This window comes from Stomoxys calcitrans, chromosome 1 (assembly GCF_963082655.1).
Source record: "Stomoxys calcitrans chromosome 1, idStoCalc2.1, whole genome shotgun sequence".
In the NCBI taxonomy this organism is placed as follows: Eukaryota; Metazoa; Arthropoda; class Insecta; order Diptera; family Muscidae; genus Stomoxys; species Stomoxys calcitrans.
The window spans coordinates 136,147,455-136,166,784 of NC_081552.1; the positions used below are offsets into that span (position 1 = coordinate 136,147,455).

A 19,330-nucleotide genomic window follows, 5' to 3' on the forward strand; every position below is an offset into this window, starting at 1 on the left:
GTTTTTATTTAGAATAGAAAGCAAACTAAAAACCTTTTTTAAAAAGTTGTAGGGAAAATGTGGTTGCTACTAATGCATTGGGCAGGCTACGGAGATCGCGATTTCGAAGCAAACCAATGCTTTATCTTCAGTCCACTTTGCACTGCGTTTGCACGGCGTTGATAAGGTGACCACTTTGTCAACGCCATGCTTGGTTTTTATGGGTGTACTGTACATTAATCGTCTATTTGAAAACTCAAGTCCAATGATTAACCGAACGAGACGGAAAGAGGTTGACGATAAACGATTAATCGTTTAATATGTCTAATAAAACAAAACTGGATAATTTTTAAGACCTAATCCTTCAAATATTTTTCATATATATGCTCAAATATTTCTCATATATATGCTAGGGTAATGACTTTTTACAACTTCATACCCCTATATCATATTTTGATGAGTTTCTATTCAAGATTAGATAAAATCTTACATTTAAGGTGATTCGATAAAAAAAAACCTCACGCACAAAATGGGCAATTTCTTGAAGTCAGCAGTTGTATAATTAAACACAAGCATTAGACCAACATATATGTGACATCATCAAACACTTAAGGAAGTTCAATATTCACGTTCTCATTAAAGAAGACAAATCTTAGTGCGATGTTGTCCTTGTTACGGCAGGAGTTATATAGGTTAGGCAAGGTAAGGTTAAAAAGAGTGTTCAGATATTAATATACCTAAGCCAGTAATCGGTTTGTTGTGCGCCCAAAAAAAACTAAAAAGTAATCTCGGAAAAGAAAATTTTCAGTTAGGAATGCTACTACAAAATGCTTGATTGTTTTCCATACCACTCCCCTTAGTTGGTTCATGACTGGTATCGTGTCCCCACTTAAGCCGGGCAATGACATAGGGAATGATCCAACGTCTACACATGCTATCACTTTCCGCACCGATTTTACATAAGTGGGCTCGTAGTCCTGTGTCCCGTAATGATACCAATAGCTATACTGACCTCCTTTTTACTTCCTTTCAGTAATAGCCTCGTCCTCTCACGATTCGGATCACCCCACACGATTTTCGCTGTTCCACAGTGTTACATGTCACACATTGTTTGTCGCCTACGCCCTTAAATCGGACTGCGTCGACCTGAAAAGCTTCGGGTTAACCAAGTTTATCGACGGCAGTTCTCTGGCCTTCACCACCAAATCGTCTGCGCTTTCATTCCCCCTTACTCCGTTATGGACCGCCATCCAAACGATGCCATCCTCAGAGAAGGCACTCGATGTCCTCGCGTTAGTACCATTCCGTGATCGCTCGGATCTCTACTTGCAGGACCGTATTTATGTCAGGCAGTCTAAAACAGAGCAGTCCCTGGGTAGCCAATGTAGACCCCTAGGCCCACTCTGTCCTCTAGCTTTGATCCATCCAGACGGCAATATTAGGGTTCCGTCAGTCCAAGACTGGGCAGCTGGCAGCAATGCCTCGCACTCGACCTCAAGTGTTGCCTTACGTGTCGCCTCGATTATACCGTCGTTGTTTCGATTTTGTCTCTCTTCACGGGATACTGTCTGGTATTTCCATTACGGAGGGGAGGCTGGCTTGGTCTTCCCAGAGTACTTGAAAGAGGGGAGCTCTTTTTCTTTTCAGCATTTTAGCAATGTTATGCTTTTCGGGAGATCTGAGTCGCTTTTCAGCTTCCGTAGAAGTGCCTAGAATGTAAGTTCTATCCCTTCCAGTATCCTGTGCTTTCGCTCAATTGCGCTGCCGGTACATACTCCTCTGTCTCCTTCGTCGTGCCCCGGATGGCTTTTCCGTTCTGCTTGTAAGCTTAGCAAAGCCATCTCTTACCTCTGCCGTCATCCCACTATCCTCATATCCCGATTAGGCTGCGATGACTGTTTCATTGACACTGTCGCTTTCTGAATCCGATTCGGAAACGCCACCTTTACTTAAAGGCTTGGGACGAACTGTGCATCCCTCTGGTTTATCCGTCTCTTCCTCATTAATTAGTCTGACGATAAGATGTGCGCTTGAAGCATTACTATCGACTACAGGTACCAAGGTACCTATAAGAGGGGAGGACAACATGCTTCGGACACCGCAGCTGTTGGGTCTTTGGAGTTCATTTTGAGCCTCGTCCAAAAAGGCTTTAAATTTTTTTTTTTGTAATAGGTGGTACTTATTCTGAGATACGAATAATTTTCTTTGAAAAACGAAATGAAAACACGACCGCTCCACTCAACGGCTACTTTGACAGGAGTTATATAAGTCTTGCATAACTTTGATCGCATACGCACAGCACTGGTTGATTGGAGGTCAATCCTTTTTCCAGTTTGCATTTGAGAAAATTTTGGTAGTCATTCAGAGTTCTTCAAAATCTTCAGCGCGAAACAATTGACTACTGAACCAATGATCAGCCAATGAGTAAGAAATTAATGAACAGATTTTACGCAAGCTAAAGCAAGAATGGCACGAGAGTTCCAGCGTGCGTTGTAGATGTTTGGGATGTGGTTAAACCTTTCACTCATCTCAGTGAAGTGACGGAAGACACGAGTGAGGTGAAAAGGAAATCTCTCCAGCCGCCTGTTTCCTTAATCTGAGTTTTACCATTTCTGTGGGCTGCTTTCAAGTCATCATAATTGCTCATCAATTTCTGCACAAAGAAGTGCTCGATGTTTGGTGATCTAGTCGATAGATAGAGCTCATCGTCCATACAACGGGAAGAACGCATCCAGCACATGGTGCTGGCAACTGATGAACTTTGGTGTGGTGTGACCTTTCTCTTCAAACATTTGCTGCAGTTGAACTAAAACACCTGTCTTTTTGTCGCTTGTTGAACTCATCTAATATATTCTGGAGTCCTTCTGCGACTGCTTGAGCTTTCCCATCTTTTAATTTCAGTGCAGTCAACTTAATTTCTTTGAATACAGTCTTGTTGACCACGGCCTGACATTCAACTATCTTCTCCGTGTGAGCAACCAAGTACTCCTTCGCACGAAGAACTTCCTTGTACGTAATCTTTTGAAAAATCGAAAAGCTGCTAGCAAACCGTTGCTGCTTTTTGGGACAACAGCTTTGAGCTCGTAACAAGGCGTTTTGCAATGCCTGTTGGGTTATGCTTCCTTTTTCACGTTGATGCTGCATTGTAATCCTTCCAAGGACTACCTATACTGTTGTCGAATGACTGTGTGCTACTTTTGGAACATTCAAGTATCGCTGAGTTGGTAAATGTGGAAACAGTTACTTCCATTGCTCTCTTTTGCTCGGATAGGTGGATGGAGGCTGGAATAGCCAACACGGCCTTTGCTCTCAGCTTGTATATGTACAAATTCTCATCTTCTTTGCACATTCATTCACCCTTTACCCTGGTTATTATTTTAAGCTTTTTTAGCATCTAAACGATTGATCGATTAATAATCCTAAATTATTGGATTAATTACTTATTTCAAAATGTATAATTTTCAATTATTTAAAAGGTCATGAATAATCGATTGATCGAGTATACACCCTAATGTTTTTCAAGAAGATTGTTTATATTAAGCCTAAATTTATTCGATTTCTTATGTAAAGTGGAAATATACTAAAATACTCCAGTTTTAAGAAAACTCTAAAAAAAACCTCGTTGAAGCAAAATTCATATCCAATTTTGTACCTTGAGATTGTTCTTTTCATCTTTCTGTCATAAGTCTCCTTTAATTGATATTACTGTGACTCCTAACCCTTACATGTTTTTAAGGACGGGAAGTTTAAGCTTAAGACGGAAGTTTATTGAGATGTGTATAACACACGGCTCAAGAAATACAAAAAGATTACCAGAACGGCATAACGTGCCTTCTGGAAGCTTTTTTGGGAACAGGTCGATAGCGTTAATGACGCCGCCAAGATAAAAAAGTTTCTCTCGTAAAACCATGTCCAAACTGAAACTTTAGTAGACGACAAGGGAGTGAGAGCAGAGACAACGGAGAACATGTTGAGGCTATTGATGAAAACCCATTTTCCACAGGATACGACGGGACTCACGGAGACACCGGAATCTTGGAATAATGACGTTGAACACCATGATAAAAAGTAGGACATCCAGCGAACTGCTCAAATACAAACAGCATGTCTATGTCATGGGAAGATCGGTGGAAACTGCCCTGCACGAGGTTGTGCATAAATAAGAAGATTCCATCGATGCAAAACGTACACCCTGACGGTATGCATTGACATCGAGGGGGCTTCTAACAATGTGCGGACCGACACACTGATCCAATCCTTAGACCAGTGCCGGGTGGACCCGGTCCTTAAAGACTGAATAAACCATATGCTAAGGAACAGGGGGATAAATTGTGTGTCCCATGGCATAAAGATAAGGGGGCACAGGGCGTGCCACAGGGGGTCATTTCATCGCCAATCCTATGGGTGACCACCATAAGTGACCTGACAAAGGAGAGGTTTGAACCCGCCTGCTATACAGACGATGTTATAATACATCTAAGGGGTAAAGATCCCAACGAGCAATGCAGAAGTGCTGAGAGGGTATTGCATATGGCACATGACTGGCCTAGATACAGAGGTCAATGTTAACCCAGAAAAGACTGAAATATGCCTGTTCACGAGGAAGACGAAGGTGGGCCAATTTAACGCCCCACGATTCCTCAGTAAGACGATTTTGATATCTGAGAAGGTCGATGAGGACCACGCCCACCAGGGCAGCCACTGCGGCTATGAGACTTTAGACGATGGGAGAATGGATTGAGGATGGGAGCAGCTCATACGATTGCGGTATAATCGAGGCGACGATAGGAAACCTGGAAGGAAGGGAAGAAGTTTCCGATCGGATACCTAAGATGAACCTTGAATTCGAGTGCGAGGCACTGCTGCCATCGGCACAGTCTTGGATTGACGGAACCCTAGTATTGCCATCTGGAAGATCATGTTACACGGATGGATCAAAGCTAGAGGACAGAGTGGGCCTGGGGGTCTACATTGAGAACCCATGGACTGAGATCTGTTTTAGACTGCCTGACCATAATACGGTCCTGCAGGCGGAGATCCGGGCGATCACGGATTGCGTGAAGTGGTGTGGTGCTAACGCGACTACGTCGAGTGTGAACATCTTTACCGACAGTAAAATTGCCATAAGGCAATAAAAATCAGAACAGAAAGGTCACGGACAGTCTTGCAGTGTAAGAAGGAGGTTAACGCCTTCTCTGAGGATGGCAAAATCCGCATCGTTTGGGTGCCGGGCCATAATAGAATAAGGGGAAATGGAAGGGCAAACGATTTGGTAGGTAAAGGCCCGGAGCCTCTCGGGTCGACGCAGACCGAGTTAAGGGAGTGGGCGACGAATGCACATGTAACATTGTGGAACAGCGAAACGGTCGGTAGGACGGGGAAATGCTATGGGGGGATCCAGACCGTGAGAAGGCGAGGCTGTTACTGAAAGGAAGCAAGAAGGAGGTCAGTATAGCTATTGGCATGATACCACGGGACACATAGGACTACGAGCACACTTATGTAAAATCGATGCGGCGAGTGATAGCATGTGTAGGGCATGCGAGGAAGACGATGAGACGTTCGAGCATTTTCTTTGGCATTGCACGGCTTTCGCATCTTACAGATACCGGCACTTAGGTGGAGACACAACACCATAGATCAAAAAACTTAGGGGAGTGGTATTGAAAACAATTAAGGATTTTGTAAGTAGCACGGAATTGTTATCTTAACATTTTCTTTTTAGAGGTTACTTTATAGTTTTTAGAGCGCACAACAAGCCGATTGCTGGCTTAGGTGTATGTCCATAGTGGTATGGGGCGTATTAATATCTGCACCCTCTTTTCAACCTAACTTGACCCTTACGTGTTTTAAGGACATTTAAACGGCATTCTCCTTGGCAAACTCTACAATGACAGTTTGACTGTTGGCTTGCCAGTAAATAGTCCAAAATGATATATTGTAATACCTGGGTTGGTAGTTAGTTTTTCAGTGCATATTTTTGGAGAATTTTTAATGCAGATTTTTCGTTCGGTTTATTTGTGAATATTATTTTGGCACTTTGGATTTGACGTTCCACCCAAACTATATTTCTATTACTGTCTTCAAATTTATGTCTAAGCAGTTCTACTTCCTACTTTATCTGGACATTTTCTGTTTTAAGGTTAGATATTTATATTATTGCCAAAGATATGCCAGCAAATTTTGTATTTGTATTTTCTTCAATGAAGTTGTCGTTACCTACTCATTTCTTTTCATCATATTGGTATTTTCAGGTTAGTTAGTTCACGGTTTCCTTTTATTGGTTGGGTTGTTTATTTGTTTCGTGTTCTATTCATCATATTTGCTCTTTCTTCTCAAATAGCTTCGCAAAAGCGATCATTAAAGCCTAATTTCGGAGTTCTAGCTCTATCCTTGTATTCTATTGGAGACGCTCTTCTTTTCGTCCCCGATATCATAACTTAAGTCCCTAGTCTTATCACTTGCCTATGACCCAAGACCAACAATCGTACTAAATTGCATAACTATAGCTTTTGCCATTTGAGCTGGGCGCAAAACTTGTATATATATGGTTAAGTTAGGATAGGGAGTAACCTCTTAAAAGAAAATTGTAAGTTAGGAATTCCGTGCTATTTACAAAATCCTTAATTGTTTTCAATACCACTCCCCTAAGTTGGTTCATGTCTGATATTGTGTCTCCACCTAAGTACTTGTATTTGCTGGACGCGAAAGCCGGGCAATGACAAAGGCAATGCTCCAACGCCTCATCATCTTCCCCGCATACCCTACACATGCTATCACTAGCCTCACCGATTTCACATAAGTGAGCTCGTAGTCCTATGTGTCCCGTTATGATACCAATAGCTTTACTGACCTCCTTCTTACTTCCTTTCAGTAAAAGCCTTGTCTTTTTACGATCTGGATCCCCCCATAGGATTTTCGCCGTCCTACCGACCGTTTCGCTGTTCCACAATATTGCATGTGCATTCGTCGCCCACTCCCTTAACTCGGTCTGCGTCGACCCGAAAGGCTTCGGGATAACTAAGTTTATTGACGGCAGTCCTCTGTCCTTCACCGCCAAATCGTCAGCCCTTTCAATACCCCTTACTCCGTTATGGCCCGGCACCCAAACGACGAGGATTTTCCCATCCTCAGAGAAGGCGTTAACTTCCTTCTTACACTGCAAGACTGTTCGTGACCTTACCGTCCTGGTTGTTATTGCCCTTATGGCAATTTTACTGTCGGTAAAGATGTTCACACTCGACGTCCTCGTGTTAGCACCACACCACTTCACGCATTCCGTTATCGCCCGCAGTCTAAAACAGATCTCAGTCCATGGGTTCTCAATGTAGACCCCAAAGCCCACTCTGTCCTCTAGCTTTGATCCATCCGTGTAACATGATACACCAGATGGCAATACCAGGGTTCAATCAAAGACTGTGCTGATGGCAGCAGTGCCTCGCACTCGACTTCAAGGTTCATCTCAGGTATCCGATCGGAAACTTCTTCCCTTCCTTCCAGGTTTCCTATTGTCGCCTCGATTATGCCGCGATGGTATGAGCTGCTCCCCTCCTTAATCCGTTCACTCATCGCCTAAGTCTCATAGCCGCAGTGGCTGCCTCACACTTAATCTGAATGTCAATGTGTCGGATATCTAGAATAGTCTCCAGTGCCCTAGTGGGCGTGGTCCTCGCCGCTCCGCCAATGCAAGGCAACATGTTCTCTGAACTTGTTGTATGGTCCTTCTGTTGCACTTTTTCTCCATAGCAGTCCACCAAACTACTAAGGAGTAAGTAAGTATTGGTCTTATCATGCACCTGTAGAGTTAGTGGACTATCCCCGGATTCAGGCCCCATTTAGAGCCTACGGCCCGTCTACATAGTGCCCAACATGTGTGATCCTTTTCAGTACGCTCCTGAATGTGACACTTCCAATTCAGTTTCCTGTCCAAGATCACACCTAAGTATTTGACCTTGTCAGATACCGAAATCGTCTTATTGAGGAAACGTGGTGCGTTAAATTGGCCCACCTTCGTCTTCCTCGTGAACAGGCACATTTCAGTCTTCTCTGGGTTAACATTGAGACCTCTGGGTCTAGCCTAGTCATATGCCATATGCAAGACCCTTTCGGCCCTTCTGCACAGCTCGTTCGGATCCTCACTCCTTAGAAGTAATATAACATCGTCGGGGTCAAATCCCTCCTCAGTCAGCATCCGTAATAGGTCATTTATGGTGGTCACCCATAGGATTGGCGATAAAATGCCCCCCTGAGGGGTGCCCTGTGCCACTTTCTCCCTTAATGCCAATGTTTATCCAGTCTCTAAGGACCGGGTCCACCCGGTACTGTTCTAAGGATTGGATCAGTGTGTCGGTCCGCACATTGTTAAAAGCCCCCTCGATGTCGATGAATACCGCCAGTGTGTACGCTTTGGCAATGAAAGATTCTTCTATTTTATGCACAACCTCGTGCAGGGCAGTCTCCACCGACCTTCCCTTGACATAGGCATGCTGTTTGTATTTAAGCAGTTCGCATGATGCCATACTCTTTACCATGGTGTCCACAATACGTTCCATGGTTTTGAGTTGAAAGAATGTAAGGCTTATGGGTCTGTAGGCCTTTGGTGTCGCATAACTTGCCTTGCCGGGCTTAGGTATAAACACCAATCTTGCCTCCTGCCAGGCTTTCGGAGTATATGCAAGTCCTAGGCGCGCTGTGAAAATATTGGCCAGACGAGGCGCCAGATTGTCTGCCTCTTTCTGTAGTAACGCCGGAAATTTTCATCAGGTCCGGGTGACTTAAATGGTTTGAAGCTCCTCAAGGATTCCTTCACCATATATTCCGTTATTATAAACCTTCGATCAACGTCATGTGTGTCGGCTGAGTCGATTTAAAAATTGAAAATGGCGGCTGTATAAATTTGCATTTTTGATGATTTGTCGCTCAACTTCGCTCGAAGAAAAACATTCATAGAGAAGAAAAATGGGAGAAACATTTCATGATTTTAGTATTATTATATCGGCTATCGCACGATCTAATGACAATGGCGGCGGCGCGGTTGCAGCAAAATAAGTTAACGGCGGCCAAACTCGGCTCGGCTTCATTCTCTGTTTTAAATTCTTGAAAACTTGGTTCATGTAACAAGATATATTCATTTACAGGTAGTGGCAGTTGCCCAACAACAAAATATTGAGTGCACTATCTGTCAAAATCATTTATTAGTGCAACTCTGATTTTGTGTATGTTATAAGTTCGCGCCATTTTTCATTGTTTGTGTGTTATATGGTTCGTAACTATAATACACATACACTACGAAAACTCGATGACAGATAGTGCACTTCGCGAGAAAAAATTGTACTCAGCTGTTAATTATGTCATGTCATGTAGAATGCTTTAACGACAATAGGCCTTAACATATCATCAATCAGAACTTCCACTTTAAGTTTTTATTTCCTTTGAAAACTTGCTTGAATTAGTGGATGGCACCAATTGCAATTTCATAGGTGTTTCAAAGCCATCTGATAGTTTTAATATTTAAATTTGGGGCATCTACCTTCTCTTGTTTCTGAGGTTGCACAAAGGACTGACATATTAACCTATGTACAGCAAACATCTGGGTAAATTTTTTTTCTTGGGAAATCCACTATCTGTCAATTAGTTTTGGTTGTGTGTGCGCATTATTGTTAAGAACAATAACACACATGCAACGAAAATGGCGCGAACTAGTAACATAGCCAAAATCAGAGTTGCACTAATCACTGATTTTGACAGATAGTGAACTCTATATTTTGTTTTTGGGCACCTGCTCCTACCTATAAATGAATATACCTTGCTGATATGTCTAAGTAAGTCTGATTGCACACCTTCACTTAAACCTTACCAAATTAAACCTTAAGTAATCAAAACGAGTAATGATTGATGTTTCTAGAAGTAATATGACTAGGGGCTCAGCAGTAATATTGGAGTTTCGATTAAATCTCAACAAGCTGTCATAGAGAGTGGACGTGTTCTTTTAAAGCTCGCATTAAAAATGCTATTTTTCATAGTTTCAGTTGTGATTACTACGAATAACAATAAAAACACGATTTTGAGTCGATCTGGTGACACATTTCTTGCGTTGAATATATTGAAAAGTGCATTAAAAGACATAACAAATCAAAAACAAAAGTGCATATAAAGTATTTGCAAAGTTAGAAAAAGAAGACTACAAACAAAACAATAACACCAATAAAAGAGTGTCTAGTGAAACTGCAGTAATTCTCTCACAAATAAAGAGTTTCCTTGTTGTAATTTTAATGAGTAGAGCTTTTCAGTAATCATTTATTGCGACCCGAAACAATTGCGACTAAATTTACCATCTATCCCTAAAACTATACTTCACTTTTTAAAATTAATTGAAATAAAAGTGTATTCCAATAGGATTATTTGTCTACTATTTATCTCAACATGATCTGTGCGAAATCGTAATGTCCAATTAAAAAAATCGAGGAACCTATGGAATCTTGCTGGTTATGTTATACGACATATAACACAAAGCACGTCGAACTTTCTGCAAGAACTGCCAATAATATAAGAGAAGATAAAGGACTTCGTTGGTATTGTGCAAAGTGTAAAGTATTCGATGTTGAGTTTTATGCATTTTTTAAGAATACTCGCCGTGAATTCGAAACAATTAATAAAGAATTTTTCGCCTTAATGGAAAAATTTGCAAGATACAAAACAGTTTTTGAAAATGCATCATGCCTGAAGAATTTTCTGCAATCAGAGAAAGTAAGAGTAAGAGAAAAAAACCATTGAATCCTAATGAAAACGCAGCTCCATCTAATATTGAAATTCCAATGGATCAGCAACCATCAACCTGTTTAGTAGCGGATTACACGAGACTTAATAGCCTGCCGCCTTCTGGCCTATTGACTCCATCGAACACAGCTGCTTCATCAAGTGCTCTTAGTGCCTCTTCCTTACTGTCTGGCACAATAGCGGTCTCCACATCATTTCATTCTGAGGAAATAATAGTGAAATCTTCCTTGGATATGGAATTTATAGCGGTAAAGATATTTTTGAAAAATGTTTTCAATATTTATTTCATGTTCTTGCGTCCCACCTTCTTCATGTGAGGATATTTATTTAAAACACGTATCTGCAATCCAATCAGCATTTTAGTCATCTCAACCAAGAGACACATTAATCGCTCTTGGTGATTTGAATCTACCTCAAATTAACTGGATTAATTCGTCCGAGTCAAATAATTTAACACCCGTGATACCAAATTGCATTTCTGGTATGCATTCATTCATCGGCATATTGTTCAATTTTGGTCTTTTTCAAATTAATTACATATATAATTCATTTTCAAAATTACTCGATCTTGTTTTCGTTAATCAACCATCTGATTTATGTTTAAGTTCTAATGATCCGGTTGTAAGTCCTGAGGATAGACATGATCCGACGCTCAAATTACTTATACCCTATCCCACTCTTAAAGCTAAAAGAGATGTATCAACTGAAAAGTGTACTGTTTTGTTAAAACTGATTACACCAAACTGAACTCACTACTCTCATCTGTTCATTGGAATGACATTTTTAAAACTACTTTTTGCAATGCATCTGGTCCTCCATGGAATACAACTAATCTTTCTAGGCTGAAGAATAAACGTCTGACTTTTCGATGTATTCTTTAGCAAGATGCGAATATAAAAAAGAAAACAAATTGGCATATAGTAGTTATTTGAATAAAATTAGAAATTCATTGAAATCAAATCCTAAATTCATTTACAGATTTGTGAATTCAAAGCGCCGTTGTAATAGTTTACCGAATTTTGTTAAATATTGTATAAAGCTAAAGTAGCTGATAACGATTCAGGCATTGCCGACATCTTTGCTGACTTTTTTAGCACTACTTACTCAGATAATTATTATGATTTATGTGGAACATATCCATAAGCAGTCAACAATTCAGCTTTTATAGACGTGTCTGGAATTGGCGAAAACGTAGTATTTGAAAATTTAAGGTCACTGAAGATAACTTTTAATCCTGGTGCAGATGGAATCCCATCGAATATTTTAAAGCATTGCGCTCCTTTCCCCTTTGTACACTTTTCAACAGTTTATTAAAGGATGGATATCTGCCGGATATCTATGGATATTGTAGAAACCATCGTATATAAGACCCTTATTTTAAGTCGGAAGTCGCAATCAGGTTTTTAATTACAGGAGCATTTCAATTTTGAATGCTATTCCGAAGCTATTATGGAAAATTCTGACTGACACTATTTCACATCAAGTCTCTTCTATATTGTCTCTCTACCAACATGGGTTCCGGAAATTAAAATCGACGATAATAAATATTTTAGAATTTACTTGTTTGGTCAGCGATGGCTTTAGGGAACCTTCTGTTAAGAAAAATATACCTTATTGGTTTCAGTCCATCTTTACTAAAGTGGATACGATCATATCTGACTGGACGTACTCAAAGAGTTAAATTTGGTAGTGCAGTCTCCAAATCCATTGTTGTCTCTTTAGGTGTTCCACAGGGAAGTCATCTTGGCCCTGTGCTGTTTTGTTCGTTCATAAACGATCTCCCTTTTACTTTTAAGCACTCGACGAGAGACTCTGATGAACAGTGTTATCTTCAGTGTGACCTTGATACTCTTTACGAATGGTGCAACCAGAACTTTATGGAACTTAATATTTCCAAATGCAAACACATATTATTTTCAAGAATAACCTCTCTAAAACTAGCTACTTTTTGGGTTCCAATCAACTTGAAGTAGTATATAGCTTCAAAGACATTCGATTTCTTCTAGACCAACGCTTAAACTTCCGTCAACACATCTCAATGGTTATAAACAACGCACGTGGTGCTCTTGGCTTCATGAAACGCTGTAGTAAAGAACTTAATGGTTTCTCTGTGACGAAAAACTTATACATATACGTCGCTAGTCAGAAGTAATCTCGAGTATGGTTCAGTGGTGTAAGATCCGTACTACAATATTCATTCTGATTTAATAGAATCGGTTCAAAAACAATTTCTATTATTTTGTCTCCGTCGAAATGGGTGGGACAGAAGTTCATTACCTTCGTATGAGTAGCGATTAAATATTATAAAGCTTCCTACATTAAAAAGTCGTAGAACCATGCTAAACATTACGTTTTTGACTAAATTAATTCATGGTCAAATAGATTCCAGCTTTCAATATCTAGTAGATTCCAGCTTTCTATATCTATCAGACCTACCAGATGTTTTGATCTTTTGAAAATTTCTTATTATAAAACCAACTATGCCAATAATGATCCTTTTCGGCACCTATGTTATCAAATTAATCAACTGAAAGATATAATAGATCTATCTGAGAATCGAGAGAGTTTAAAAAGGGAAATTATATTATTCTTAAATTCTAAATTCTTAGGTTAATACATTTGTAAATATATTGTTATTAGTCTGTAAGGTAAAAAATATGGGAGCTTTACTTAAATTTGAACCTATAACATAAAGGATTGTGTGTTGTTATATAAAGCTTCTATTTTTAGTCCTGCATGGTGTGCAAACAAACGCCATATTAGGGAGCTCTGATAAAAACTTAAAACGACTTTAAACGTTTACCAATGGTATAATTTATTTTTTTTTTTTTTGCTATGAGCTGTCAATGTGTAGCGAAAACAAGCACACATTTAAAATTAAATTGCAAAAGATACTTACACATCTCGACGCCCTTTCTGCGACTTCTTCATTTTGACATCGAACTCTTGGTCTGGTTACTTTCGGCAAATTGGTTGATATTTCAATGTAGTAGCTTGAAGTACTCTTTGAAGAATGGCTTGTATTTATGTTTGTTGTAAGGGGGTGACATGAGAGAACTTCACTTAAGTGGCATTCAATTATAATTGCTGGATCTTCTTCACATCGTGAAAAAATTCGTACAAAATCAGTAGAGACTAAAAGCCGTAATTTTGCTTCCCTGTCATTACATAAATTTGGTTCATAATATATTAGTTTTTCGGAAAAATTTCTTCTGTTGATTATATATAAATATTGTTGACCTTTACTGTGTCTGTATGAGTAGCTGGGTAATAGCCCACCAAGAGCTCCAGTTACGCATCGTGGCAACCGCTTTCGATTTGGCAAGCAATGGTGAGATCCCCTGCTTGTTTCCCTTACAGCACTAGCAGTTTCAGAAGCTAAATCGAGAACACCGATTAATGGTTTAGTCACAGTTCCCACAAGCCCTTTGCCCAAGCCGCTCAAAAATCCGGGAAAGCCGTCGGATTGCGCACCTACATAAGTATGTCGCACTATACTAGTTACACCACCAAGAAGTCCAAAACCAAGTCCCTTCAATCCAGCTGCTAAGTGTCCCCCAGTTGTAGGGTAACTGACTTCAAGAATTCGGTGTCGGGTTTCATTATCGTGTTCATCCAAAACAACTCTTCCGAGACTATCTGATATAGTTTCTGTTAACTTTGCGGTTGAGTTTGAAATACCATGTGTTACATTTCGCACCAAACTTTTTACAGACCCCTCAAATATTAAACCAGACACACCTTCGGACAAGTCATTTGCAAAACCAAGAGGATTACCCAAAAAATCAACACTTCCTAGTATAGAAGCGGCATGCCATTTAAGTTGATTAACATAATGTACTTTTAAAGCCTTAATATAAATGTCTAGTGTTTCAAAGTGATGTCTATCGGAGAACTTGTCGAATTCTATCAATGCATCCTCAAATTTTATCAGTGTAAGACCCAATGACTTTTTTAATTCGAAAAGTTCTGGACTCAGTTTCGGAGCAGTCAGCACTGTCAAACGAACCTGAAATGAGAAAAAAGAAAATTTTGGTGATTAAATTCTATAACATATTGTTGCATTTTTTTTATAAAAAGCACACACAAAAGATTGTTTAGTAATAACGGTATTTTGTACTGAAACCAAAAAACTGCCAATTTCGTTAATCACCACAGATACAATTTTACACTATTAACGCAGTTTATATTTCATATGATTTGTAGAAATCAAATCTGGTAATGATTGAAGCTTCTTGAGGCCCAAGACAATACCTCAACCACACACATGCTTAAAAAGCTCAAAAATCATTTCGGGTGTTCTGACCCGCCCCAAACGGCCTAAAGATTTCGTCAAATTGCCTTACAATTGGAATTTTTTATTTTATCTATAGTCTATAGATTAAAAAATCCTTGCAGACTCATTTATTTATGTCTTTCTGATATGTGGCTTAGTTTGTAAAATTTTTTGAATTCAAAGAAGAGGTAATTCGCATTGCTGGCAGCATACTAATTTACTTTTACAAAAAAAAAACCCGAGCAGCAGTAAAATGAACAAGACAAAGCAGCGCGAGCAGAACAAAGATGATAAAACCACCACCACCCGAAGCAAAAATGGTTTTTGTCTTGCTTATGGATATATTGTTGCTGTTGTTGTATGTTGGCTTGCAAACAAATTTGTACTTTGGATCCTTGAGATTCAAAATAATTTGTTGCAGGAAAATTTGCAACTTGCGTAGTTGTTTTTTCAGTCAAAGCTGTTGTTTTTCAGAATTATTTTTATCCGTGTAATTACAGAATTATGTTCCCGGAAATCGAGTCGGAGATCGAAAAGGGTCCTAGAGGATTCATAGAAGTGACGACTTCAATTATTCATCCATTAAAATAGTATTATTTCTGCACCAGTCAAACAAATTGCTTAGATGATTTTGCAGTTATTTCTGATACGCATCTAGATTAAAGAGAGGGATGTTTTTATAGCCTTCGTCCACTATAAATTTTAGAATAGTGTCCTACATTCGGCAAATAATTTATGAATAAGTAAAAAGTACAGAACCAAGGTGGATACCTTTAATTTTATTAGAAACTGCAGTTGACTGATTTGAAGTCTCCGCTGTCTGGACACAAATTCTTGTCGCAGTGCATTATCAATGCTCGGACAATGGAAGGTCATATGATCTATCGTCTGCATCTCGCCGCAAGCACAGTGTCCCAGGAAAGATTTCGCCGTGTTTTGTGATGCCAAAATCTCTGCCTGCTGATCATTGTTACTATCCCTCGGGGGATATGTCGATTCTTGAACCATGGTTCCGTGTTTACAGTAGGAGACCACTATCGCTTGTATCCCATCTTTCTTGACAGGTTACTGCTGCCTTTCTTTTATCACTGATTCCGATATTAGTGTATGGTACTGCCGAGTAGTGGGAGGAATCTGGATGGTCTACCGCCACCCTGTCGACACTCTCGTTGCCGTTCAGAATTGCTTGGTGCCCATAGAAGCCAGATGTATTTGCCATTACACTTCAAGTCCAATAACTCTTCTTTTATGTTAAATATGTACGGATGTGCAATTATAGGTCGCAGTACTCCAGTATGTTCTCGTACTGAAAGCCTTTTGTCTTGATATTTTACATATGCTGGGAATATTTAATATTCGACTCGAATATAAATCTGAGGAAACTAAAATTGTTAACATTTTTTCTTGTTGGAACCGTTGAGTGGAGCGGACGTTTTGTTAATTTGCTCCGCAAGAATTTTTCTCGTAATAGGTCATTATTTGTGGAGGATAAATTTGAGTCACTCAAGGATAGCTACGATAGTGGTATCTATTAGGCGGTTGATGATCTGCATCTGTTTCCAGTGGAGCGGCAGATCTAGAGACCGGGAGTAGGCTCAGAATGGACTCTAAAGACCCAATAGCTGCGGTGGTGGTATCAGGCCGTAGCATGATGTCTGCTACTGAATCCTTGACTGGTGAAGCAGCAGCTCCAGGCTCCACTAGCCGACAGACGACTGGGGGGCTTTTGACGAGGACACCTGGTTCGAGTATTAAGGATAAGGCTGAACTTATTCTATCTTCGCATGCCTATAATTTGGCTAGGTCGTCGGCCTTCCACGGCAAACCAACACAATCTTTAAGAGGTTGGAATAATAGAAGGCACATCGCTCTGAGGTTTGTTGAGAGGCTTAGTACGAATGATCCTAAGACTCTCACTAATTGAGAGAGAGACTCCCTAAATTGGGCTCGGGGATTCGCTGCACAGGCTACCCCAAAGACTACACTTCTAGATTCGGAAACCGCACCGCAGTCAGCAAAAAGACCCCGGTCACATGGAGGGCATCCCAAGCCTAAAAGAACTAGGGCGAACAATTGTAAGATGGGTCCAAGAACCATTGCTAATGTCGCTAGGGACAGTTTGGTGATGACAGTTGTCGACAAGGTAGTAGGACAGGGCTGCATACCTAGGAATAATTGAAGTGGGATAGTCAATGGACTGTCATCAGTATACTCCGATGTCCTTACGGAATTTCCTGGTCTCCTCCAGTTTGTGAAGATGCAGGCTAGTATCGGGGCCGATACAGACTAATTGCCTTCGGGTATCAACGCTAAATTGAAATGTATCGTTGTGCTCTAAAAAGGATTGGTGAGATCTGCCCAGGTGCAGCACTAGATTGAGACAAGAAGGAAGATATTCCTTCCCGACCAATGGCGCATGCTTGAATATCAAGGATTCCCTCAGATCCTCAATCCATACTTGGAAGACTAAGGAAATGTAATACCAATCTTTCAACCACCGAATAAAGGATTGGCAGATTGGATGAGGCTGATGGTGACCGGAGACAAGCGGTATTCGTACTAAACTCCAGCTGCCGATCTCAACAACTCTGAGGGACTTCTATCCTACGGATTCAACAAGTTGAAACTGAAGGTCTATAGAAGTGGTAGGCTTGGGGAATCAGAAGACGACTCAGCAGTTGTTGCTGAACGCTTGCCTGATGAACTATCGACCACATCGGTATAGTCTGGCAGATGGCAGAATACTCAAAATCCCCTGCCATGATCGAAACAGGAGGGGAAGGCATCGAAACGGGACCCGTCAGGCCCTGTGTGGGTGGGTCATCCGGTTGTACTGGGCTCAATGTGTGCTCCAGCGGGTAAGTACGGAACTCAAAAGGTATTTCGACAGCAGCAGCAAGTGAAGCATCTAAGGATGAATAGTCCACCCCCCCAAGTGTCCGGTGTCCTGAAGAAAAGTGGTTCCACAGCTTTGTCAAGTGGATACGTAAGGCAACTCATCATCATCGAACGAATATTGTGAGGATAAACTAGTAACAGTGAGGGAAATTATGAATCCTGTTTATGGTCCGGTTTCTGCAGATAAATCTCCACCATTGTAAGGTCCTTCTAATGGCAGGAGGATTTGACGTGGTTCTTATTCAGGAACCATGGGGGTGTGGAGGAATGGTGCGTAGAGTAAGAATTTCTGGAATTGAACTACTCAAGGGAACAGGGAATCGGAGACACAGAGCCTGTATTCTTGCAAAGAGTAGTCTAAATGTATTTCTTTTTTCCGTTGCTAAGCACTGAAGATTCAGTAGTAGTTGAAATAAATAAGTCTCTAACTGGCTTCCCTTTATATGGTACACGATTACAGATGCCGCCTTCAAACCTTAAGTTGCTGGTTGAAGCTGCTCTACGGAGAAGGGTCTTATTGTAGGAAGTGATGCTGATGAACATCACCAGATATGGGGAAGTTCGGATGTCAACGAAATTAGGTGAGCTGCACATCGAACATATCAAAAGCTGCAACCTGGCGATTTGTTACAATGGGGATAAACCGACCTTTATTACCAGGAACATGGAGGAGGTACTAGATATTATTACCTTTGTATCGGAGGATATAAGTGAAAGAATATGCGACTGGGAAGTGTTGGCTGAACAGCTCGGCTAAACAGAAGAAAGGCGGATTGGGATAAACTTCGGCACAAATGTCCTAGTGCCAAGCCAAGGGGCAAACAGCGACGGCCATGATGGACCCCAGAGCTGGTTGGTCTAAGGAAGGACTGCAAAAAACGCTTAAAAAAGCAAGGGCAAGCTGAGAAAGGCTAAGAACAAATCATATGTAGAATTCTGCAGATTCGTGGAGGATACATCTGAGGCCTTTTGGCTAAAGAAGATTCTGTCCTCGAGACCTATTATGGTGGTGTATATTTAGAAGTCAAAAAATGCATGGACAATGTTTAGTGAGGAAGAACTCGAACTACTCGTTGGGAAATTCTCCAACGGACAACGTGGCGCCAGAAGAGGTTGTCACTGATATGCATTCGTCGGAGATTTTTAGGGAAATTGTGTCTGAGCCGAAAATCCTTTAAGTCGCCAGGCCCTGATGATGTATCACCGGTTGAATTACAAGCTGTGTCTGACAGACTGGTTCTTTGGCTTAGGGAAATGTACTCTGCTTGTATCACCATGTCATATATACCTGTGGGATGGAGGGACACGAAGGTCGTCCTATTAGACTGTCATCCTTTGTGCTGAAGACTCTTGAGAGGATGATAGAAATATATCTTAGGGAAAAGATTCCTGGAGATCGCC

At 40.7% G+C, this 19,330-nt stretch overlaps 1 protein-coding gene across 1 annotated transcript in view; it reads right to left on the reverse strand.

Moving 5' to 3' along the window:
* The window catches only part of LOC106094757 (intermembrane lipid transfer protein Vps13D), a 502,283-nt gene that overhangs the window by 40,871 nt on the left and 442,082 nt on the right, over positions 1 to 19,330 (reverse strand). The window contains exon 18 of the mRNA XM_059360895.1: positions 13,655 to 14,764. Coding sequence (XP_059216878.1) covers positions 13,655 to 14,764 — 1,110 coding nt within the window. The remainder of the gene's footprint in view (positions 1 to 13,654; positions 14,765 to 19,330) is intronic.